The following is a 26,984-nucleotide window of genomic DNA, read 5'->3' as shown; positions in this document are numbered from 1 at the left end:
TTAATAGACAACAATGTCTGACCTTCAAGTAGTGGCAGTCATTACTAAAAGCGTAGTTGCTCAATACTTTTCAGTTTGTGCTGTTAATGAGTTTGAATTACAGTTTTACCACTATCAAATTGAAAATATTTCTACTATTAAGAAAAGGTCCATCTGTCTATGATAACTGCTGGAGTTACATTAATTTACATAATTTGCTGCTAAACTAGATTTCTTTGCATTGATTTCTAAAGCATCAATGTAGCAACAATATATAAAACAAATATCTTCGTGAGCTTTTATGTCTGAAAAAATGAAACGTACCATATTTTCATTTAATTACTTAACAACCAGGTTTTTTTTAAAGTAAGGTGAAACTCTCACAAAAGGCTGCAAATATCATTTGCATTCATTTTCTATAATTAAAATTAATATGTTTTGTACTTTCATTTCCCTCCCAAACTTGCTTCTCAGTTGTCTGATAATAACTATGATTGCCTTACTAAAATTGTAGAATTGGTGTATTTCTACATAGTTAATGTATATTTGACTTTCGATGTCGATAAAGATGGTATAATCATTTGGAACCCAGATTTGTGTTAGAATGTGTTGATCCTGGAGTGTTCTGACATAATGACCGCAGTTTCAGTTTATTGGTAGTGAAGATTATTCTGTGGAGAGAAACAGTCACAACAGTGAATTATATCAATTTAGCTCAAAACTTTTGCTCCTACTTAAAACTTAATTGCAACGGTATCTTCTATAAAGTCCTCCTCCAATTATTTTCAGCTACCAACCTCCACCATACATTTTGCAGACCCTTAGTGGCAAAAAAATCATTTGATTTTTGCAACCTATTAGCTAAACAAATAAAAATCTATTTTCCGAAGTTCAATCTTCGGAAATCTATTATTGGACATTTTGGATCGTATTTTAATATATCACCATTTCATTTAATTTACTTGTATTTTGATGAGAAATATCTTGCCAATATGATGTCACTGGTTATAAATTGCACAAATTTCTTGTCTATTGATAAATATATACTTAGTGGGAGGGGAGGAAGAAAAACAAAGCCATCACAATTTTTCATTAATTTGTTAATTGGAATGCCTTTTCGACAGCAGAGAAATGTAATCCTTTCGTCTGGTTCCTGGACAATATAATTGTTAAAAGGTGCTTAGAATTCCAAGTATTTCATGGCCATTGGAGGCAGAACCTAGCCCACCCACAACTGAGAGCTAGATCTATTAGGAACCTGTGTTGCAGAGTTGAAAGGGTTTACTGCTTGTTAAACATATGAAACACAAAACATATCTGGGGAGGAAATGGGTGATAGAGAACAAAATCTACTCGAGGAAAAAATGAATGAAAACCAAAAGTCAAAACTATTTAACATGAAAACCATTTTTTAAAAAGGTCAGTTTTTAGTATAATTGTCCTTTTTAACAATGTCTAACTTTTATTCCTGCAAATTTAGTTGCTGCTGGCTGTGAAATTGGAAATGATTACTGTATTGTGTGATGGGGTTGGAGGGCATTGATGGATATTTAGAGAAGGAAAATAAAGTATCACAAATATCAGTTTTGCATCCTTGATAATGCAGGTGTAGGGGAAGGTGTGTTTCTCAGTAACACAGTATTAAAATTAATGCTAATCAAGTTTTTAAATATTTGTTGGATTGATTTTGTGGAGTTTATTTATTTTGTTTTGTAAATTGGATGTATTTGTTGTTGAGTTGACTGATCAAGAGTTCTCATTTTATTATGGTAGTATTAATAGGAATTTTCCGATATCAATATTTGGTAATATTATTAAATTATATTTAGAGGGGTATTTCAAACACAAGGCTAAAGCATAGCCAAGACAATACTGTGCAGATGAGGTAACCACATTTTAAATAATCTCGGGTTTAGTGTAAAGGGAATTCACTAACTGCAAGTTTTGGATATGGATTAAAAAAAACCCAAATGTGTCAATGCCTATCAAATTCACCACTAAAATATGTGATTAAGCAAACTATGTTAGAAAATGTTTGCTTATTGTAATATCCAAATAATATTTTTGAAATAACGTTAACCATTCTTTATTTCTGTTAGAATGTTAATGGAATCAAGTACCATGCCAAGAATGGCCACCGCACTCAAACCCGTGTCCGGAAATGTTTCAAGTGCCGCTGTGGGAAAAGTTACAAGACTGCTCATGGGCTTCGTCACCACACCATCACCTTTCATCCACCGGTGTCAGTTGATATGCTTAGAAAGATGCAGTTGTGAGGCATTTCTTCTCCCCCTCCTCCCCCCATACCTGACAGAACTGCTAATTGCAAACTCTGTGCTCTGCTAAGAGGGGTGAGTGAAGAGATTGAATTTTCCCTCAAGACTAATTGTTACAAATCTTGAAAAAAATTGCTCTTTATTCTTTATTTTTAAATGAACTGTTTCTGTATAAAATCAACTTTTTTTTAGTTAGAAATTTGTATTCCCATAATGGCATCAAATGCTGCTAACAAATTAGATACAGTATTTTATATATTAATTTTGAATTCCAGGGGAAGTACTTTAATTGATTTGTGCTTCAGAAAGGATTTTTTTCATTATAAGCTACAACATGCAATTTTAGGTCACAACTTAAAATTGATGACAATAATTTTATTTTTTTATTGTAAAATGTTTTTAAGAATGTTATCTGTTGTATGGTAAGGTGCTGCTACACTTTAGACCCAGATGTTTAAAACCTGGGGTCGAAATAAAGGCTAGCTGCATTAATTATTATCATTTATAGAATAGCGGCCTATTTTGGTTGGGAGATCGCCTTGACCAATCCTTCCGTCATATACCACTAGAGTGAATGCCATGCAGTTGCCAGATTTGTGTTGGACGTGGGGAGTAGGGAAGCAATTCTCTTAATTCTAATAGAAAATTTTCTCAATCAATTCATGAATTAATTGACAGTTGTTTCAAAGTTATCCGCAGTCCAAACAAATCTTGAAGAAAAATCTATTTTAAATAACTGAAATGCTTGATTTAAAGTTGGAATCTAAGATTGGAAATTAGATTTACTTGATCTGGAATTCTGTCATAAGAAGTCATTTTGTCATGAGAATAGAAAAGGAACGACCACGCTAGTTTGGTGGTTCGTAAATATGTGTGAGACTAAATGCAGTGTCGCAGGTTAAAATATACTTAATTTCTTGAGACATATGTTGGCCTTTAGTCTGCTAAATCAGTGTGTGTGTGTTTAATTAAAGCAGCATGTGTACCATATGCTACTACATAAGGTTTGCCTGTTTACATCTAAATAATGTACTGTTGCATTAAAAGAAATTCTGTTGTCAGCAAGTTAAGTCATGGCAATTTGGTTACTTATTGGATGCCTGCCTAAAGTAAAATCCTGACCTAATTATGCTTTTAATATGCAGTATCAGCACTTTGGAAGTTTTAAAAGATTTGTTTCTGTGGTTTAGAAAATATGAATACTCCCTAATTTATTTTACAGAATTAATCATGACCTGGGCAATTATTTTCCTTTATCTTTCTCCATTCCTTTAAATTAAAAGAACTGACCAACAGCTTTTGCTTGGCAAAGCCACACACTTGGTTCTCTTTAGTGTAGTGTGGTTTTACAACTTATAACATCACATATCAATGCCCAACATTTGATCAATGGCAAGATTTCATTGGGGCATCTGAGAAGAGTCAAAATTGCTTCTTCACATTTGAAAGCACTATGTACTACTATTGACAAAAGTCTTTTGCATGGTTTAATCACTGCCTAATTGCTGTTTTCCCTTCTCCTTTCTTTCATATTTTCCAACTGAGAAGAGTATAACCGTTTAGATTCAGTGCTTTTATGGATGCAATCAATGTGACTGTTTTAGTTAATAGGGACTATATTTATCTTCTGGCTTTCTTCCTATGCTGGGAATGGAATTCACAACTGCTGCAAAGTGCTCTAAAACAATGTTGCTGACATTTGTCAAAACTCACCCATAGGGGGTAGCAGAGGTCAAAAGACAGTCAGCTGGTTTTGAAGCAGCCTCTGGATGGGTTTTGGCTTCAACAGCGTCTTTTACCTAAAGCAGAAAGCCACACCATTCCCACTTCCTGTTTTTTTTACAATATAGATCAATACAAGAATTGATATACTTCAAAGGGCAGCGAGTGCTTGCCATTTAATGAAGATGAGCTGCAATTTATCATTTTTAATCAAAATGTGAAAAATGTTTAAAACTTGATACCTATCATATATTAAATAGTGAGATCACTGTTATTTTAAAGCAATATTCACACTTATAATTAATAGTCGATCACTGAGAAGTTCTTATTGAAAAGAACTTGGCTTGGATCTGTAATTCAAATTATGCTAAAAGTATTCTTTTTTTCTATTTTGGTAGATCTTTAATAAAGGTTATACAGAAATTGAGGAAAGATGCAGTCACTTGAAACACTTGAGCAAAAAGCTTATTAATTCAACCAGCTTTAAACATGTACATACCTTTGGCATCTACTTTTTTTGTATAATTTTGCCCTGTTAAAATCTCAACTTTAATTCTCAGAACACAAATATATTCTCCAAGGAATAAAATGAGGTGAAGTGGCACAAATTACCTGCATAGAAGAGCATGCATGTACTATATTGAGCAACAGATGGCTGAAATGTGCAGCACTCCCAATTTTTTAGCATCCAAAATCACTAAAATGTTGTCCAAATTGGCATTGTTGTAAAACCCCAAATTAATTTATAAATGAAGAGCAAAGATTTGAAAATTTACAAAGAATTGGATTGATGACCTTTATATTATTGTTATCATATTTAAATTATTCAGACACTTTTAGTGTTGTTTTGTTGTTCCATTGAATTGCCTACCAGCCTTGTATTTATTCTCAGCCAATTATGCTAGTTAAATATAAAGAAATCAGCAGACCAACAAAAATGAGCAATACAAGTCATAATCAAGATAACCAATCTTAATTAATTATTAAGGTTCAGACTTGAAAACCCTCATTGTCAGGTTTTTCCATGAAAGGTCCTGCTTTATCTTGGAAGCTCCATAAAGTAGATCCGTGTTCATTGATTTTGAAATGTATTTTAGATGGTCTTTGCCTCTCTCACCTTGCTGACTTGTCTCCTTCACCTCACACTCTCATGTATCTCACTCTCCTGACTCACTCAACACCTATTTGCCTCACTTTACGCACATAGGAACCTCACCACTAATTTCTGTTTTTAGCACAATGTATGCCACTTTCCGGTGGTTAAAAATGAGCCCATTTTGTTGAGCGTTGGAAAGGTTTAAATAATATGTTTAAAATTTTTTATTTTTTTAAAAATCAGAATTAAAATATAGTAGTCACAAAGGCTCTCTACATCTTCAATTACAATGGTGGCTTCCAGAATAATGACAATATAAATTTACTGATAGAATGGTTGCTTTGAGAGTAAATGTTCCTGTTTTTTGAAAAATAATCACTATATAGATTAATTATAGCACATTATAGCTATATAGCACATTATAGATTCTCAGTAATTAAACGTAGACAATATATAAGAAATGCATTGTGGCCATCTTATATTTGTGCAATTAAAAGAGAAATTGCAAGCCAACCATCATCTGTCAAGAAATATAGTTGATATTTTACCTTGATGATCTTTCATCAGACTATTTAATTGGGATTTTGAGTTTTAAAATGACTAAAATAATTGTGCTTGATGCAGAAACTACCACATCTGGTTAAATGTGCAAAAAACTTTAATACGGATGTATTTTCCTTGGGTATTTGGATGCTCTTTGCAGTTTTCAAAGTATTTTTATTCACTTTGTTGTTTCCCAATTCTGATCAATAAGAAATAATAAAACTATACAGAACCACTGAATATTTATTTTGGGCAAAAAAATTAATCCAAGCTAGAGGATTTTGTATTATCGTTTTTATGTTGCTTGATGAGTAGCTAGGACTAATAATAGTAAGGAAAACCAGATGTCATTGTGACCGTTTGAGAAATTGGGTGAATAATAAATCTGAAACATACAAGTATCATGTAAAGTGATGAAGTCTTTGGGTTCTTGTAAAATTCACATCATCACTAATGCTTTTTTTGGGAAGGAAGTCTCCCACCGTCAACAAATTGTCCTTTTTAGTTTCAGTCCCCACACCAAGGTGGTTGACTTGGAACACTAAAATGAAATGGAAAATCACTGTTTTAAGTCGCCAGAAAGGAAAAACCAAAATGGAAAAACTATTTGATGGAGCATCTTTGCTACACAAACATTAGCAGTTCAGGAAACAGTAGGGCACCAATCTGGGGCAAATATGACATGGCAACATATGACAGCTTTATCCACAATGATTGTTTTTTAAAGCCACTAAGATATTTGAAGATTGATTAAAATGACTCCTGTATTTTTGCAACATCTTTATTTCTATTGTGTATTTTTTTGCAATTCATTTAAACCATTACACTAATATATAATGTACAACAGCAGCTTAATACAAACTACATATGCGCTAAAATATGTTTAGCTGTTAAATACGTTTTCTACTTTTTGCTAGGTTGTTAGTTTCTATAAACTGGAATGATTTCACATTTTATTTCATCTTTCCTCATGGCAAAGAAGTAAGCCCATTCAACTCATCTATGCCAGCCTTGAGAGCCTTCACACTAGTCCTATTCCCCTATTTATTTTCATGTATCCTATTCTCCCTCACATTACCCCTGTCTAAGGGGTAATTTCTAGTGTCAATTTCTGGTCCTACATCTTTGGCTGGTGGGAGGAAACTAGAGCACCATGTATCAATAAGGTGATTGAACTTGGAGTTTTGTGTCAGCAGCTCCATTTGCTGTGGCACTGTGCCACCCATGCATTGTTAGGTCAATGGGCGCATCCATTTTTGAACATAAATAAATGAATTATCTAAATCTCGTTTTAACTGCAAATTAGACTTGCTTTCATTTAACGTAAATGCAATATATATATATATATATATATATATATATATATATATATATAATGCATTTTTTATGTTAAATGAGAGCAATAATTTTTGGGGAGCAGCATTGAACAGTCTGTGGCACAGATAACTAGGGTGGGATAGGGGTGGCATGAATTTCTTTGTATTTGGATTACGCCTTAAACTTTACAAGAAGAGCCATTGAAACACTGAAAGATTAGCATAAATACTGCAGCTACATTGAGGGAAAATGTTACAGAAAGTTGTCACAGAGATACATGATCTTTTGCAATGTGTTGAACTTTATTTCATAGTGTTAGTTAACAGCCAAACAAACCCTACAACACAATGGGAATTTCCACGATATACTCAACCCCAGCGGGATCTAAAGTATTTTTACTGCTACAGCACCTGACATCCTGTGGAGGCAGGAATAGCTTAAAAGCATGTTGTACAGCAGACATCACCGAGATATGCTAAAACATTTGGAGCATGCCCACATGACATATCACAGTCCTACAGATACCCAAAGAAAGTGGATGTGGAGACAAATATACAAGACGGGATGTATTTCAATATTTCAAAGTTCTATGACATCTTATTGGATTACTCATGCCTCATTTTAACCCCTGGTGCATGGACCAATAACAAGGGAAGCGCCTCCTGTCAAATATAGTTGTTTTTAATGACTTAGGCATATTGGACACACTTGAAAAGTGATTATAGTGGCAATTTCCATTTTCTACACAACACTAAATGGGTCACACCAAAAATAAGTAACCCCAATTCAAATGCATTCTGATTTTCATGCACCAGAAAACAATCTTATAGTTGTAAAACTATAACATTAACGTGTTTAGTTCTTGATGACCATTTATTGTCTATACCAGCATCAGTTTGATTGCTTGTTAAAATGCAATTAGTTTCAATTTAGTATAGTGTTTGAATACCTTTTATTTTGTGGGTAGTTTGCTCTTGTAATCTTTGTGCTTTTCATGGATGATATTTGGGTTAAGTCTAGTCTTGTCTAATTATGCTTTTACTGATACAAGCCAAAAAAATTCCAAACTAAATTTGATTACAGAAATAGCCAGTTATAATTTTGTTGCGAGTCCACAGCACAAAGCTGCCAGTTAGTACCAATTTGTGCCAAAGTATGATCGATCCAACTCGGTGGATGCGAGGATGGTTGGCAAAATGAATCTTCAGTTGGTATCTGGCTCATGGTGTACTTGACGTGACAATTGATGTTGATGAGGAGTGCCTAGGGAGTTAAAAATGTCCATTCCATACCTTAAGGAGCAAAATCAAATCTAATACATTAATTAGAAGAATTTTTAAATTATTTTTTAATGATTGTACCTTTTGTCATGCTTTCTAAATCTGTGGAAAACATTCTACTTCTGTAAGGTAGAGATATTCTTTTTCTTTCCCTATCTAAATATCACAATTGAGTTTAAACGCTGTTTACGATCTATACTTTGGTTGATTTTGTGTATGAATGTTTCAGTTTTCTTTGGTATCTTGGCTGTTACTCATTTCCCTGTGACATTAGAAGGCCATGACGAATTACTGATTCACAATTAAAAGTTCCTTCCATTCTTGCCAAAGCACAAGTGAAGCTGGAAATTCTCATTGTATTGATGTCCACAGGAACAAACCTGCAATGTGCAATTATTAAAGATCATCGATTGTGTCCAGATGGCTTTGCAGCAATTAGTGCATACAGTTAATTAGCCCCTTATGATCAAAGCTTGGGGAATACAATTCAATTTTTCAGGGACTAAAATTCCATAATTAGACAACTTTAAATGTATAGTTAAATAGTCTATATTGATGGTATCATCAGTGTTTTTCAGAGCTCTGTGATAGAAGGCAGCTATTTTAATTGAAGAAAAGAGAATCCTTAAATTTGATAACTTTGCAGCCCAGCCTTCATTTTAAATTGGAAAAATAGTAATCTAAAATTGTAATTGCAAAATTTTGTCTGGTAATGTTTTAAAAATGGGTACTCCAAAGTATATTTTGTTATTAAATTATTAATATGATGCTTCCATATGATTTTGTAACTGCAGTGCATGAGTTTAAAAGATGCATGTTGGAATCTAGTGCATGGTTTTCCATTGACTGAAATAGAGGAAATATATTGTTGAGTAAGTTATCAGTAGCACCCTACTTGAATTACAGATATTGAAGATAATATCAGGCTTCTCCTGCAATGGGCTAATAATCTAATACATTAACCATGTACTTTAGACCATCACCAACTTTCCTGCACTGTTACAACGAGATTTAATGAACCCAAAACTTGAGGAACATCGCCTCATCTTCCATCTGGACACTTGTAGCCTTGCAGAATTGTCTAATACTGGAAAATTATTAATTTATTTCTTCCTGTCTATATAAGAACCATTTTTACCTGTTAATCTTTCCTTTCCTTTTTTCTCTGTGTATACAGAGGCCTGCAGGGCATAGCGAGAATCACATTTGTAATAAATTACACTCATAGTAGCTTCATCCACCTGCCATATTTACTTCATCCTACCAGAGAAATGTCCTTTTTCCTCCTCCTCCCTCCCCACATTTGCTGCTACTGAAGCTAACTTGTTTTCTTTCTTTCTCAGGTATGATGAAGGACCCCTCATCTGAAACATTAGCTGTTTCTCTGGACATACTTTTACTTTTTTCAGAACTTTTCAATTTTTGTTTTTATATCATGTTGGTTTAGTCTATCCTATCCTATTTGTGTAAGTCTGGCTTCACGGGCAGGTACCACAAACTCATAATTAATAACCGAAAGACCAAGAAGCTTAATATTCTAGTATCTGCCCTCATTAAGCCATCTCAACTTGCCCTATCACAAATATTCCCTTTGTTCTGCACATCCGTCCTTTCTCTCTTTTCCAGTTCTGACCAAAGGTTGCAGTTCCAAAATATTAACTTTCATTCCACAGATGCTGCCTGACCGGCTGAATTTTCTCAGTATTTCCTGTTTTTATTTCAGATCTCGGGAGTTTGGTCTTCCTCTCGGACTGCCCACTTTTGCAGTCTGTGTTCTTCATTCTAAACCTATCAGTTTCTGTTGCAGACCCCCCCACAAAACCAATCCAATCATGTCTCTGGAAATAGGACTAAGGAATCATGTCAGGTACAGACTATTAAATTACATAATTTAAGTAGGTCATGTTTTATAACAACTTCTATCATTACAGACTTCTTTAATATATTTTTAAAAACTTGTACAATGTACTCCAACTTAAATATTCCATTACAAATAAACTTGGAGTACAGTTGCAGGTCTACAATCAGTGGCAGATTTTCAGTTGTATGTGATGGGCGTTATTCAATTAGATTAAGAGATCAACAAGTCGGGAGTGTTTGTTGAGTACCTGAGTATGTTTCCTTCATGATGTCTATGATAATACTGATGAATAATTTATGTACAGAATATCGATAGAAGCATAATCAACTAAAAGGGCAAGCCTTCAAATCATAATATAGTTCCAGCTATGCTAAATATTTACTTACCACTTACACACAGCGGCCATTCAACCCATTTTGCCCCCCAGCAGAGCCATTCTATTCACACTTATTTTCCTGTAGACCTGCATCATTTTTCCCTCTCATCAGGCCATAAACTTCACTCTTTTATTATTTTGCCATTTAGCTACATTAAAAGGTAATTTACAAATTAATCTGCCAACAAATCTTGGAGATGCAAGAAGAAACCAGGGTACTTAATTCAAACCCACGTGCTCACATCGGAGAACTTGCAAACTTTGTACAGACAGCACCCAAGGTCAAGATCAAACTTGGGTCCCTGGAGCTTTGAGGTAGCAGCTCCAACTGCTGCATCTCCATGCCACCCATATCCTGTTCTACTAACTAATTAAACATATTAAATTGCACAACAATATTAACGTATTAAGTGTAAAATCCTGTGTATTATCATTTTATAGCTGTTACATTGACCAATAAAATTACAATAATATTTGTGTGAATTTAACACCCACATTTGCATACCATAAAACCATTCACCATGTTATCCCTATATTGAGTGATTAGGTTTTTTATGCATTCTATTGACACATATTAGGAAAAATAACCAAACTATTTATTAGAGGCTAAATTCTTACTAGATTTTACTAACATGTTATTTTTCAAAAAGTCTGTAGAATATAGATTCAATCTTGCTAAAGATCACTTTAGCAAATCATAAATAGGCATCCAAAAGTGCTTTAGTTCCTAGCTTTTGTTTTTTAAAGAGTTACCAAATCATTCAGTGAGTGGCATCCATTTGTAAATTACATGCCAATATGATATGATCTGCACAGATTAAATTGGCCGTTAAAATGTGTTCATTTAATGTTGTTATATCTATTCCTAAGCAGTGAGACAATTGACTGGTATGCTAGGACCTGAACATAAAATCACAATCACCAAATAAAAATACCAGGTATGACCTGGAACATCTATGGTACCAAGTTCTTAAAAGCATAGAGGAAACATTCAAGCAGAACTGATCTTCCTTCAGTTGTTCTTGAAAATATGCCTTAACCATGAGTCTTTGTGAGAGATGTACTAAAGTAATATTTGAATTTTAAGAATATAGCTGGCAATCGCACCTCGGTAATACAGCTCATTTATGCAATAATTGGTTGAACATTTATTTAAACTTTCCATCATGTTCTAGACCCGTTTCCTTCATAGTGAGTTCCCTTGATATTTGTACAAATGCCAAACAAATGCAGAATATTTTTCAGAAACAAATCGAGGGCAAGCCAATGCACATTTCAGTAGTTGCCATAAGCTCTTGGAAAGAAAACCCTGCCTGTATCCTTCAAGGTGTTGGAAGGAGTAAGAGAATTTAAGAAAATGATTGCAAAAACATGAGTAAAGATTGAATCTCATCTGATGCAGCTGTCTTGATTGTAAAGTTTATATTGGTATGACGTAAAGTGATCAATCTGTCACTTGCGTTGCAGTCAACAAATAACCGTTGCATTCCTGCATGATGTTAGTCGTAGAGGCGTACCGCATGTAAACAAATTTTTTGGCACTGAGTCCATGCCAACTATCAACCACCTCTTTACACTAAACCTACGTTAATCCCCTGTTTTTTATTCTCCCTACATTCTCGCCATTCCACCACCCACCTACACACGAGGAGCAAATTGCAGTGGCCAGTTAACCTTCCAATCTACATGTCTTTAGAATTGTGGCAGGAAATTGATTAGTACGGGTGTCAGGGATTATATGGGAAGAAGGCAGGAGAATGGGGTTGAGAGGGGAAAATAGATCAGCCATGATTGAATGGCTGAGTAAACCTGATGTTCCGAATGGCCTAATTCTGCTCCTATAACGTATGAACTTACAAAATTGGAGCACCTGGAAAAATAATGTCAAAACGAAACATGTAGACTCCAAACAGCTCTGGTGGTCAGGATTGAACTTGGTACATTGGTGTTGTGCCACCCTAAGGCCATTTACTGTCTAAGTATAATTTAGGTGACAACCAGTTGGTATCCTTTTAAATATTTACAGAAGCAGTGAATGAAAAATGATTGGAGAAGAACATACAACAGTACAGCATAGGAAACAGGCCTTTCGGCCCACAATGTTTATGCTGAAATTAAACTAATCTTTGCCAGCACATTATCTAAATTGCTTCATTTCCTGCATATTCATGTGCCTATCTCAAACCTCTTAAATGTCTCTATCATATCTGCCTCTACCCCTTGGCAGTGCATTCCAGGCACCCACCAATCTGTGGGGGTGGGGGGAACTTGATCTCACATCATCTTAAAATTTGCTCCTCTCCACTTAAAGCTGTGCCTTAAGTCTTTAACATTTCCACCCTGAGAAATAGGTTCTGGCCGTCTACCGTATCTATGTCTCTCATAATTTAATATACCTCTTATCAGTTCTCCCCTCGATGCACCAGAGAAAGCAATTCAAGTTTATCCCAGGTAGAAAAAAATGCTGGAGAAACTCAGCGGGTGAGCCTCACCTGCTGAGTTTCTCCAGCATTTTTGTCTACCTTCGATTTTCTAGCATCTGAAATTCCTTCTTAAACATCAAGTTTATCCAACCTCTCCTTATAGCTGATACATTCTAATCCAGGCAACATTCTTGTAAACCTCTTCTGCACCCTCTCCAAAGCTTTCGCATCGTTCCTACACACAGGAGTCCAAATGCAGCCCAACAATTTTTTATAAAGCTGCAACATGACTTCCTGACTCTTATACCTAATGCCCTGACTAATGAAGACAAGCATACCATACACCTTCTTTATCACTGTGTTTACACATGTTGCCACTTTCAGGGAACTATGGACTTGGACCCCAAGATTCCTCTGTACATCAGTGCAGTTACGGATCTTGTCGCTTTGAAAATATTTACTATTGTGAAATGGGATAGAAAAGTCCCCGAATAAATTATTTGACAATGACCGGATACTTTTGTTTTGAAATGATGCAGGTTGCAGAGGAAAAAATATTTGCCAGAAAGATGGGAGAGTCTCATGGTCCGATGCATATTTAAAAATAGTGGATTAGATATAAAATCAAATGGGAATGATGACGATTGCACTCCTTTACTACCTCGCTGAGATATCAGCCTGCATTATAAATTTAAATCCCTGGAGTGGTTTTTGAATTCATAACCTCCTGATTCAAGTAAGAGTGCAACCCTCTAAACCTAGGCTGGCACCTAATTTATAAGGCAATCCAGATTTTTCCATGGAATCTGTTTTGAAGGGTAAAGTGAGGATGTGCCGGAAAGGAAGTTTAGATGCTTAGTGAAAAGGTAAAGAAAGGACTTTTCAGCTTTCGTGTGTCCTCTGCACCTCATCTCAATTCTATACTGCCAATCCAATTCTGTTGAAATGCGTTAACTTACTTCATTGACGAATGCAGCATCCAATTAATGCATAACAAGATCTCTCAACAAGAATAAACAAATAATAAATCCATTATTGTTGATATAGGTTGGGACAAGATGAAAATGTCCTTATTTGTTATTTTTGAGATTATATATATTGGTCAAGGTATGTGCATCTGTTAACAATGAATACTGTGTGCATTTTTTCCAATTGTTCAGTTAATCATTAACTTTAAAGAGAATCAGAGCATATTTTTTGATAGTATTGACATCAATGGGCATTTTTCCAAGTAATAATGCCATTTAGCTTAAATTTCTGCCTGAAAGCATTGCTGTACTACATATTGTTCAAGGTACTGAAAGTCAATTTTAAATTTGTTTGAACTGATTTTCTTTAAGTAACTTTTCAAAAATAGTAATTTATGGATTCAGAGTTCCGGCATGCTGTCATTTTGAACAGTTTATTTGAACCATTTATTACAGAGCTAAGTCATGCATTATGTTACTGCACAATAGTCTTCCAGTTACCGTATGTGTCTGAAATGTTTATTCAGGTATATAGGTGTACATGCATTTTCACTCCAAATACATCACCTAAATGTTAACTGCACTGAAATCTATACTGAAGATGGGACAATGCAATGGTTATGAAAATTGTGCATGTAAACCTAAAGCTGCTTTTTTGTATTTTTCTTTTTAATTTTGTTCCTTTTCAGTAAGTCAATAAGCTAGACTGAACATTTCTATTTGGCTTGCGTTGCTCCCATGAGTATTTTAGAGGAAGAAAATAGGGATATTGATTATAAACCTACTTTAGCTTTCCTTTCTAGACATACACAGAGTGTTGTATAATATTTAGAAATTTTAAACTACATATCCACAATCAATCTAAATGTTGGCATTTTAATACAGCTAGTTACTTCTGTCAAATGAAGCATTGCATTTTTTTGATGCTAGGCAAGGAAAGATACAGGCTAATATCCTGCTAAATTTCTATTACTGCACATCGATATTTCAAAAAAAAAAATCAGGGAAGCATGCAGATATTTATATACCAGTGTTAGTGAACTGTAATGTACCAAACAGAGTGTGTTTCACTTGTACAATTAATTGTTCAATATAGACCAAACTGAGTGAAATAACTTTGTATTGTTGCTGCTAAAAAATACCTTTTTGTTTGAATGCTGCTCTTGTGGTGTGATACAATTTCTTTATTGTAACTTTATAAAACTTTGGGCAGAACGTTTTGGTCAAGCCTTGTTACAGCTTTTTTACCTGTATCAAGAACTTGCTTCAAACAGATTTATTTCCCCCCAAAAAAACAATTTACTAATGAAATGTAATTTGTGGCCAAATGAGACCTAGAAACACAAAGCCTTAAAGGATGCTTCTGTTTAAACATATTATACGTTGTCTGTGAAATGTTTTTACATGTGTAATAAAATTCTTAAGAGATTCTATAATTGTTAGGTGTTTTAATTTTCCAATTAGATATCAATGTTGTACCAATTTTTTATATGCCCTATGTTCTAGTCAAGTATAGAAAATGTATTACCTATGACACAATAAAAAATGCCTTGATTTAAAAAAAATAAAATTATATGTCGGAGTCATACTGCGTGGAAACAGGCTCTTCGGCCCAACTTGCCCACACCAACCAATATCTCCTATCTACACTAGTCCCACCTGCCTGCATTTGGCCCACATCCCTCTAAACCTGTCAAAATCCATGTATCTGTCTAAATGTTTCTGTAACATTGCGATAGTTCCTGTCCCAACATCTCTAATAAGCAATTTTAATTTGCTTGGTAATGCTTTTTTTCTGCAGTGCTTTCAGTGCAAAATTTTAAAAGTGTTAAAATCTTATTTTAATCTGAAATCCTGCTGTCCTGTCAAATAATCTAATGGAACTAGTTTCAGGCTAGACTAGCTAGGCCCATTTCTAGTATAAAACTGAAGCAGAAGAGATTTCTTCCCAGTAACATGCTCTAGTAGTCAACACTTATAGATAAATGGGGCTAGCAATTTGGATGCATGGAATGAGGTGTGAATGGTGAGTTGCGGTACAACTGGAATTAAGGAAAAGCCTTCACTTCGATTGAAAAGTAAGCTATAGAAAGCTTGACTGCAAAGTAGAAGGGTAGATTTATTCAATAGTGCCTGCAGTAGCAATTAGGTTAGTGGGGAGTTTAGGAGGGAACAAAATTTGGGTAGCAATGAACAGGAGTAGTGTCTACTTTTATTTAGAACACAGGGCTGTTCCAACCAGATTCAAGCAGGTATATTTGAAAATGCCTTCCATTGAATGCAACCTGGGTTTGGGTCAAAAGGTAGGTATAAAGTGCTGGAGTAACTCAGCTACCCGGGCAGCATTTCTGAGGCAAATGAATAGGTGGCGTTCTTCAGACTGAAATGGGGGGGGGGGGGGGGGGGGGGGGGTGTGGAGGTCGAAGAAGGCCAAAACAGATCAGGGCCAGCAACAGATGACCACGGGTGGAGGCCATAATGGCCCATTGTTCCTAGGGAGATATGGTTTTTCTGATTGTAGCAGGAACTCGACATCTCAGGACAAGCTAACTATGCAGTGATGGCTTGAACCCTTGAGCCATAAAGTGACACACACTTGCCTACATTGACACTGTATGCTGATCTTTATACAACCTTTACCAGAAATTTTAATAATCAATATCTGCTTTCCATGTTCTCCACGCTGCTGCCTGACCCGCCGAGTTATTCTAGCAATTTGTGTCTTTCCGCAGTTTCAAAATCTGTATTCTTCCTGCTGTTTCCGCTGTTCCTTGTTTCAAAACCTGTATTCTTCCTGCTGTATAGGTGATAGTTTAGCACCACAAAATGGATGTTGACCGTACTTCTGCATGTTTATATCTTCATAAATAATTTATTTCCAAGTTTAAATGCTTATTTTTATTTGATACACGTTTAACCCACATTTATAATTTGAAATGTTATCATATCCCTCCAGCTGTATAGTATTCCTCACACGTGCAGTATATGGTACTTAATGGCACTGTCCTTATCCAAGCATAAAATTTTCCAATTATTTAGATTTGCATTGCTCAGCACACCGAATATTGTCAAGCACATGCCAATCATCTTTTACACTCAACCATCTAAATGTACCCATTCTGTATCTATTAATAATTTTCCAGTTGCATTGTAAGTGATTCAATTGGGGTAACAAGTGGTATAAATTTCATTTTGATTCAATTTGCTAAAATATTGGTCAATGCTAACCTTAAGTATATTGCCTTGAAAACTTAAAAAAAATGTACATCAGCATTACATTGAAGAGAAACAGACTACCTAGACATTGGGGGGAGGGGCAGGTGGACATCTAGCTTTCACAAAAGTGCACGTGCAATGCCATTTATATATAGTTTCTGCCATTAAACGGTGATGCTTAGCTGACGAACAGCAGTCAGACGTCGGTATTTCAGGTTGGTTCACAATGTTGCGCTAATACAGCTGCATAAGGTGACTATTAGTGGAGCTTGTATGTGAATGAGATAATATGTTATGCTGCTGCTGTGGGCAGCTTACTGGCTTAACCCTTTGGCCTTGCCGTTTTAAGTGATGCTTTAAGCATAATCTACGTATTTTGTTTCTTTTTCTTTTTGTCCCTTCTGCCAATAAAACACTGGGGGAATTTTATTTCCCATGCAGGTTGTAATATATTAAGGGCAGTGACAGCACTCCTTTGTATTCTTGATTTAATAAAGTAATTTACCTTGACGTTTGAAGATATATTAACATGTTAAGGGTGGTATGTAAGTACTACTATTTGGAACTTGGAATCATGAAAAACATCAAAAATGGATATCATAAATGAAAATTGCATGTTCATGAAAGCTGGGTAAACAAATCCTAATGCTGGCTACTGCCTGATTCTACCAACAGGGGGCTCAGGGTGCCTAGGATTCTGTTATATTGATGAATATTAATCTTCAAATAATTTAATGTGTTTAATTAAGCATGCATAATGTATTATAAACCAGATAAGGATATATTAAACCAGATATATTAAAATTCAGTGAAATTGCGAGTTGATGACAAATCTGCATTTTATTTAATCTAGGTTTTCCACTGTTTTCATTGAAGCCAAACTCTACAAAGAAATATTTTTAATTTGAATTTAAGTGCATTAATATATACCATGTGACAAACTTTTATATTTTGTCTCAAGAATCTCCTTTGGGCAAAAGCAAAGCTGAGTCACTAATCACAATTGACTAAAATGTAAAAGCAGCAATCAAAATCAAAACCTGTGACCATTTAAAAGGAAAACGGTGGCTATGAAATTCAGTTCCATAATATCTGTTACTTGGCTGTTGTTGCTGTTGGGTTTTGTGCATTTTCTGCACAACGGGAGTCTGCATTGATCGCGTGGTTTGTGGCATCTGATGTATTGAGAAGGGCCATTTGTGAGAAAAATGCTCTTAACTCACTATTGGTGCCACCGAACTGAAATGGCCTAGTAAATCACTTGGTTATACATTAAACCATGTTGCTACCGATTGGGGTAAAACTAAACAGACAGCCACATTGACCTAGGCCAAATTCAGAGACTGCAAAGAATTTCCGGTCCAGTCAACCTAGTAAATATCTGTGAGGTGGTAATCAACTTGGAAGAACTGCCCATAGATTATTGATGTAATTAGTCCCATATAATTCTAATTTGTAAACAAACTCATGGGAAGCACAACTCATTACAATCACGCCATATAATCAACCCTGCCTGTGTGGAGTTTGCATGTTGTCCCTGTTTTCCTCCAGGTGCTCCAGTTACCTCCCACATCCAAAAGACATAGAAACATAGAAAATAGGTGCAGGAGTAGGCCATTCAGCCCTTCAAGCCTGCACCACCATTCGATATGATCATGGCTGATCATCCAACTCAGTATCCCATCCCTGCCTTCTCTCCATACCCCCTGATCCCTTTAGCCACAAGGGCCACATCTAACTCCCTCTTAAATATAGCCAATGAACTGACCTCAACTACCTTCTGTGGCAGAGAATTCCACAGATTCACCACTCTCTGTGTAAAAAATGATTTTCTCATCTCGGTCCTAAAAGTCTTCCCTCTTATCCTTAAACTGTGACCTCTAGTTCTGGACTTCCCCAACATCGGGAATAATCTTCCTGCATCTAGCCTGTCCAACTCCTTAAGAATGTTGTAAGTTTCTATAAGATCCCCCCTCAATCTTCTGAATTCCAGCGTGTACAAGCCGAGTCTATCCAGTCTTTCTTCATATGAAAGTCCTGTCATCCCAGGAATCAATCTGGTGAACCTTCTCTGTACTCCCTCTATGGCAAGAATGTCTTTCCTCAGATTAGGAGACCAAAACTGTACGCAATACTCCAGGTGTGGTCTCGCCAAGACCCTGTACAACTGCAGTAGCACCTCCCTGCTCTTATACTCTAATCCTTTTGCTATGAATGCTAACATACCATTTGCTTTCTTCACTGCCTGCTGCACCTGCATTCCTACTTTCAATGACTGGTGTACCATGACACCCAGGTCTCGTTGCCTCCCCTTTTCCTAATCAGCCACCATTCAGATAATAGACTACTTTCCTGTTTTTGCCACCAAAGTGGATAACCTCACATTTATCCACATTATACTGCATCTGCCATGCATTTGCTCACTCACCCAACCTATCCAAGTCACCTTGCAGCCTCCTAGCATCCTCCTCACAGTTAACACTGCCCCCCAGCTTCGTGCCATCCGCAAACTTGGAGATGTTGCATTCAATTCCCTCATCCAGATCATTAATATATATTGTAAATAGCTGGGGTCCCAGCACTGAGCCTTGCGGTACCCCACTAGTCACTGCCTGCCATTCTGAAAAGGACCCGTTTACTCCTACTCTTTGCTTCCTGTCTGCTAGCCAGTTCTCTATCCCCATCAATACTGAACCCCCAATACCGTGTGCTTTAAGTTTGTATACTAATCTCTTATGTGGGACCTTGTCGAAAGCCTTCTGAAAGTCCAGATATAACACATCCACTGGTTCTCCCTTATCCACTCTACTAGTAACATCCTCGAAAAATTCTATAAGATTCGTCAGACATGATTTACCTTTCGTAAATCCATGCTGACTTTGTCCAATATCAGCTTGTGGGTTTGTAGCTTCTGGCCTCTGTAACAATTGCCCTGAATGTTTTAAAAGTGGATGTGAAAGTGGGATAACCTAATGTGGACAGGTGATCAGTGGCCAAAATGGACTTGGTGGGCTGAATAGCCTGCTTTCATTCTGTATCTCTAAACCAAAGCTCATTTGGAGAAGTTATTTCTCCTGCAGCGCCAGAGGATCAAATCCTCCTGACCACTACAACTTCCCCGTCAGTGGTCCATTGCTTCATTTCTGGCCATCACTTTGGAAAATTAAGCCTGGCTGTGCTCCTTCTTCCTGCGTATAGACAGCAACAGTGGGTGGCACGGTGGCGCAGCAGTAGAGCTGTTGCCTTACAGCGGCAGAGATCCGAGTTTGATCTGAACTACGGGCGCTGTCTGTATGGAGTTTGTATGTTCTCCCGTGGCCGCGTGGGTTTTCTCCGGGTGCTTCAGTTTCCTCCCACACTCCAAAGACGTACAGGTTTGTAGGTCAATTGGCTTTGGTTAAATTGTAAATTGTCCCCAGTGTGTAGGATGTATTCCCCTACCCTACAGTCTTTCCTCAACGCCTTCCTTCGGACCTAGCACAATGTTGGCTTCCCGACATTTCCAGGTGCTGTGAAACTGTTCGGTCACTGGTGGTCGGACCTGCTTAGTCCACTGGGTCCGTCAGCTGTTCATGAGATTCCTAACGCATTTAACTTGCTATAAGGCCTGTTTCCTGCTGCTGTCAATCTGGCTGCAGGTTTCAGCTTTAAAAGGTCACAATGTATGTATACAAGTGTTCACCTGCACGCTGCCTTCAAACTGTCACCTATTCCCTATGCCATTTTTTTTTTTTTTTAAAGAAACTATTTCATTAATGACCTCCCTTCAATCCTTAGGGTCCAGAAATGGGGTGTATGCTCATGATTCTACAATATTCATTTGCAGTTGCAATCCTGAGCAAATTAAACCGTCTCTGCCTGCAGGCCTGCAAGAAACAAGACTTGGACAACGCTAAGATAATGACTAATAAATCCCAAATAACATTTGCATACCGTAAACTCGACAATTATCATCTCTAACAAGTGTGAATTTAACATTTCTTGGCATTCAATTACATTTTCATCTCGAAGTCCCCCACCATCAATATCCTGTAAAGAAAGACCCATAATGCTGTAGTAACTCAGATGGCCTGGCAGCATCACTGGCAAACTTAGATAGATGACAATTTGTGTCGGGACTTTTCAATATCCTGTTGCTCACTATTGACCAGGTCCGATAGCTGACTAGCCATATGATGGCTGGGTATCCTGAAGCAAGAGACTTGCCTTTTGGCAACTCTAAATCCATGTCACAATCTATAAAGCACTAGTCAGGACTGTGATTAAATATTTTCAATTTTACTTCGGAGTCACGTGAGTGACTACGTGAAGAAGGGCTGCCTGCCCGCGTGCCCGTCATTACGTCTGAAAGCAACGCGCACAATGGACGGGAGCGGCACTGCGACCTCCCAGCCGTTGGGATTTAAAAAAGGCGGCAGGTAAGAAAAGTTGAACCACTTACCCTGCGCTTTCTGTTCCGGCTAAAGAAGTGATTTTTCTTTCAGAGCCCCAAAAATGTCAAAGAGAAGGTCCGCGGGGAAACCAGCTGCCGAAGACCGCAGCATTCCCGCTAGCGGACGACGCTCATTCTCGCCGACATTGCCGCCGGCATTAGAACCGGCACGAGCAGACTTGGTGCAGGAGGAAAGCACCGGGGTGGTCCCGGCGGGACGTAAAGCCACCCATAAGTCTGCCAGACCCATAGACTCGGATGAGTCCGGGGAAGAGGGATACCCTCCCTCATCGGGAAGCGTCCGAGGACGACTCTTCCACATGGAGCAGCTTGTGGAGAAGCTGCTCCACAATGATAAACTCCGGAGAAAGGAGCATTATCAGCACGAGTCCCATTTACAGACCGTGCCAGCAGCCTCATACTCTGGGCAGCAATATGTCTTCCCCATGGAAGGGGGAAGTACATACGGGGATTACCCGGACTCAGAGTTTGGAAGCACAGGGGGGGGGGAACACTCCCAGGGGGGACTGGAGGAAGTACCCCTACAATCAACTAAAGTTGCGATCTCCACAGCACTGGGAGCACCCTTGGATGAAGACCTAGCAAGTAACATCAACTACTTGGCGTCTCATCAACTCAAGGATCTTGTCATGGAAGAAACCCTAAACAGGTACCCCCACCATCAAACTGTGCTTCCCTCAAGGTACAAGCGGTGAACCGCATAATTTGGGGACAAATAGGTCCCATAATCAGGAACCAGGAACTGAAGTTCCAAAAAGTGTTAAACCTGCTGGGGTCAGGAATCACTTTGTTTGCAGGAGGTGTGGAAGGAGGCATCCTCACTGAGCGGGAGCAGGATACCATGGCACTGCTATGTAATGCCCGTTTCGAAATAAACTGCATACGGAAAGAGGCTATAAAACTGGCTATAAATTCGAAGTTCACAGCACTTTGCAAAGCTGGCGACATCCAGCCCGCAAACTACCTGTTTGGAGAAGACCTGTCTAGACAGGTACGGGACCTGGATGATGAGGCAAAAACCGTGCGCCTCATAACAAGAGGTCAGCCCACACCCAGGGGCCCATCCACGAGATTCCACCCCTACAGCTCTCGGCGTTTTACACCTAGAGAGCCAGGCACCGGAGGAAGATTCACCCCTGAGACAAGGTCTTTTTTAGGGGCAGGCCCCAGCAGGCCGACAGCGAGGATGAGGAGAGAGCAACCACCAGCTCTGCTCCCCAAACCTCGCGGACGAAAGCCAGCACCACGACGCCAGTAACAACAGAGATAAGTCAAACCAGTTCCTCAGGGAACATACCAAACAAACCTCACTTACAGGCGGGGGGGGAAGGTTGAAATACTTCTTAAAAGAATGGTGTTGGGTTACTAAGGATCCATTCATACTGCACAGTATAGAAGGATTCAAAATTGAGTTCAATTTAAATTTATCACCACCACCAACACATTCTAATACTCGCACATATGTCTTTTCCCAAAAAGAGACAATGGATATACAAAAAGAAATTGAAACGCTATCTGACAATAATGTCATTGAGAGGTCATACACAGAACCTCACCAATTTATATCCAATATTTTTCCAAAAGAGAAAAAAGATGGAGGGATCCGTATTATTTTGGATCTTACGGAACTAAATACATATGTGCAATACAAACACTTTAAAATGGACAATTTTGGAACAGCAACTCAGTTGGTTTCCAAAAATGGCTATATGGCATGCATCGACCTAAAAGATGCATACTATTCGGTGTCTATTCACAAAGAGTATAGGAGATATTTGAAGTTTACCTGGATGGGTCAATAATGGCAATACAAGGCTCTGCCAAATGGGTTGACATCAGCCCCTAGACTGTTTACCAAATTACTTAAACCAATTCTGGGGCTGCTAAGATCTCAAAATCACATAGTCATGGCATATTTGGATGACATTTTTTCATCTTTGGAGTTACCAAAGAATTGGCGGAAGCAACAGTCAAGGCAACCAAAACCCTGTTTGAAAAACTTGGGTTCCTAATCCATCCAGTAAAATCAAAATTAACTCCTACCAAGGTAATTGATTATCTAGGATTTACTATCAACACAGTAACCATGTTGGTGACTTTGCCAAAAGGCAAACAAAAAGACTTGAGGAAAGCCTGCAATGATCTGATAGAAAAACACAAACCAACTATCAGACAAACAGCAAGTGCTATTGGCAAATTGGTAGCTGCCTTTCCTGCAGTACGCTACGGACCTTTGCATTACCAGCATTTACAGCGGGCAAAGGAACGAGCATTGAAATTGCATGCAGGTCAGTTTGGCAAATCAATGCGGTTACCAGCTGAAGCCATTTTTGAACTACAATGGTGGATGGCAAACATAAGACTCAGCTCAAGGGAAATCTTAATTGAGAGCCCATCAGTGTTTCTCCAAACCGACGCAAGCGGGTTAGGACGGGGAGCCACTAACACAGCCAAGAGCTGTGGAGGCAGATGGAATGAGCAAGAGTCAACTATACTCCAACAATATGGAATCAATTACCTAGAATTGTTGGGGGCACAATATGGACTAAAGTCTCTCTGTAACAACATGCAACATGTGCATGTTCAAATTCAGATTGATAACACTACTGCGGTAGCATATATCAATCACATGGGTGGTGTAAAATCTGTATCCTGTGACAGATTATCTAACCTCATTTGGCACTGGTGCATCGAGAGGGATATTTGGGTCACAGCAGTGTATCTACCAGGAAGATTGCTCAGACCATAACCCTCAATGGAGGGTTATGGTCTGAGCGCAGGTATATGGGACATGGGGAGATTATGTGTTCGGCACGGACTAGAAGGGTCGAGATGGCCTGTTTCCGTGCTGTAATTGTTATATGGTTATATGGTTATAAGATATAACACGGTGGCAGATGCAAGGTCACGAATGTTTAATGACAACATAGAATGGATGTTGAATCGTACGGTATTCAATGAAATAACTATACGATTTGGCACTCCAGATTTGGATCTGTTTGCATCTAGATTAAACCATCAATTACCCAGATATGTGTCCTGGGAGCCAGACCCAGGAGCAGAGTCAGTGGATGCCTTTTCCCTAAACTGGGGAGGAATGTATATTTATGCATTCCCACCATTCTGCCTCATAAACCGATGCTTGACTAAAATCAAGCAAGACAAAGCCACAGGCATTTTAGTAGTACCAGATTGGCCTACACAAGCCTGGTTCCCAAAAATACTGGGGATCATAGTCCAGCCATTAATGGTTGTACCTAAGAGGAGAGATCTCCTAGTAAACCCAGTTTCAGGGAGCAGCCATCCACTTTCTGACCGGATTGATTTGTTGGTTTGCAGATTCTGAGGAGGCCATTTCAAGACATTGGATTATCCGAACGAACTGTGGATGTCATCACAAAGGCATGGAGGGACAGTACCAAAAAACAGTACGCCACTCATATTAAGAAGTGGGAAGCTTTCTGCCATGCAAACGATATAGCATACAACACAGTTCGGATAACGGATGTCTTGGAGTTCCTATCAACCCTGTACTATGACTATAAATTAAGTTATAGCGCAATCAACAGTGCCAGATGTGCACTATCCTCCTATTTGACACTGGAGGCAGGGCACGGGCCGATAGGAACGCACCCCTTCGTAATAAAATTCATGAAGGGAATTTACAATTCGATACCCCCAAGGCCTAGGTACACGGACACATGGGATGTGAGCATGGTACTGACCTTACTTCGCCAGTGGGGACAGCCAACGGCCTTATCTTTGTCTAAACTAACATTGAAAGTGGTAATGCTGATGGCGCTAATAACAGCCCAAAGAGTCCAGACACTACAAAAACTTCGACTGGACTACATGACCAGCAACACGAATAATACAACATTCGTTGTTAAGGACCTGATCAAACAGAGCATGCCAGGGATGAAGATCCAGTTCCTGGCATATCCAGAGGACCTACGATTGTGTGTGGTAACACATTTACACCACTACCTGAGAGTCATGGAAAACCTCAGAGGCTCGGAACAATCGGTCCTCATCAGCCACAAGAAACCACACCGGAAGGTGTCAACACAAACTATCTCCAGATGGTTAAAGGAGATAATGGTGGTAGCGGGAATAAATACTCATATCTTTAAATCTCACTACACCAGGGCTGCATCTACGTCGGCAGCAAGAACAATGGACGTGCCCCTTGATGACATCCTAGCAGCTGCAGGATGGGTGAACGAAAGAACGTTCCAGCGGTTTTATAATAAACCCATGATCGGACCAGGGGTATTTGCTCATACCATCTTAAGTTCTGTTACCTAGCTTTCCCACAGGTTTGGAGGGGAAACAAATAAAACATTTATTTTTTCCTTTATTTTAAAGCATCAGTGTCGTTATTAACTACGTTATGTCTGAATGCTTTAACAATAATCTCATCCATGGTCAATCCATTCAGTGAGTGACGCCTGGATTCGTAGCCAGCGTAAAATCACAGAGCTTTGAAATCTTCACGTAGTCACTCACGTGACTCCGAAGTAAAATAGTAAGTTTAAACGGAACTTACCAGTTTGAAGTTTGATCTTGATTTTATGAGGAGTTACGATGAGCGATTACGTGCCCACCGCTCCCACCCTCATATTATCAAGGTCACATGGAAGTTCTAGTTTTTTTCACAATCTTACTATTCTCAGGTCTTCTTAGTTATCTGTGATTTAACACCGCTGCTTTGAAAATTGACGCGCACGCAGACGGACGGCCCTTCTTCACGTAATCGCTCATCGTAACGCCTCACAAAATCAAGATCAAACTTCAAACTGGTAAGTTCTCGTTTAATCTTACTATTTCCCTGAATGAATGCTACCTCCACTGATTGACTGCTTCAGTCTTTGCTATGGAAGATAAAAGTAACGGAATTGGGAACTGGAAGGGAAGAAGCAGCCTGGGAGTTCTGGTAAATTCCGAACACCAGGTAGTTGGTACCGAGCAAATTGTGGGAGCTGTAAGCTAATATGTGTCCAGGTCCTATGGGCTGCATTCTAGGATTATATTATGGGCGGCACAGTGGCGTAGAGGTATAGTTCTTATCTTCTACTGCCAGAGACCTGACTACGGGCGCTGCCTGCCCAGACTTTGTAGTTTCTCCCTATAACTTTGTAGTTTTCTCCGGGTGCCCCAGTTTCCCTCCCACATCCCAAAGTCGTACAGGTTTGTAAATCAATTGGTTTCTGTAAATTGCCCCTAATGTGTAGGATACAAAAGTGGGATAACAGCTAATGTGAACGGGTGATCGCTGGTCAGCGTGGGTTTGGTGGGCCGAAGGGACTGTTTCCATGCTGCATCTTTAAACTAAAATTATAAAGGAACTGGTTAGTGAGAGAGTTGATTTTATTTTAACTCGTAGTTCCTTAGGTTCAGGAAAGTGTTCATTAGATAAGAAAATGGTAAATGTGGCTCCGTTCTTTAAAAAGAAAGGATGACAGGAAGAAGGA

At 38.3% G+C, this 26,984-nt stretch overlaps 1 protein-coding gene across 5 annotated transcripts in view; it reads left to right on the top strand.

Annotated features, from left to right (window-relative positions):
• LOC129698727 (juxtaposed with another zinc finger protein 1-like) overlaps nucleotides 1-26,984 on the top strand; it is a 137,672-nt gene that overhangs the window by 90,507 nt on the left and 20,181 nt on the right. For 4 of the 5 annotated variants that reach the window (XR_008723712.1, XR_008723713.1, XR_008723715.1 and 1 more), the window contains one exon: nucleotides 2,079-2,330. Coding sequence is in view for 1 of the 5 variants with exons in the window: in XM_055637928.1 (XP_055493903.1) it covers nucleotides 2,079-2,255 (177 nt within the window). In the remaining 4 variants the exon portion in view is untranslated. Of the gene's footprint in view, nucleotides 1-2,078; nucleotides 6,920-26,984 lie in introns of those variants that run through there. The other variant, XM_055637928.1, reaches the window with a different exon arrangement.

Source organism: Leucoraja erinacea, chromosome 7, assembly GCF_028641065.1.
Source record: "Leucoraja erinacea ecotype New England chromosome 7, Leri_hhj_1, whole genome shotgun sequence".
Classification (NCBI taxonomy): Eukaryota; Metazoa; Chordata; class Chondrichthyes; order Rajiformes; family Rajidae; genus Leucoraja; species Leucoraja erinaceus.
Note: the sequence above shows the minus strand (reverse complement) of the source record. Positions and strands in the feature narration are given on the sequence as shown.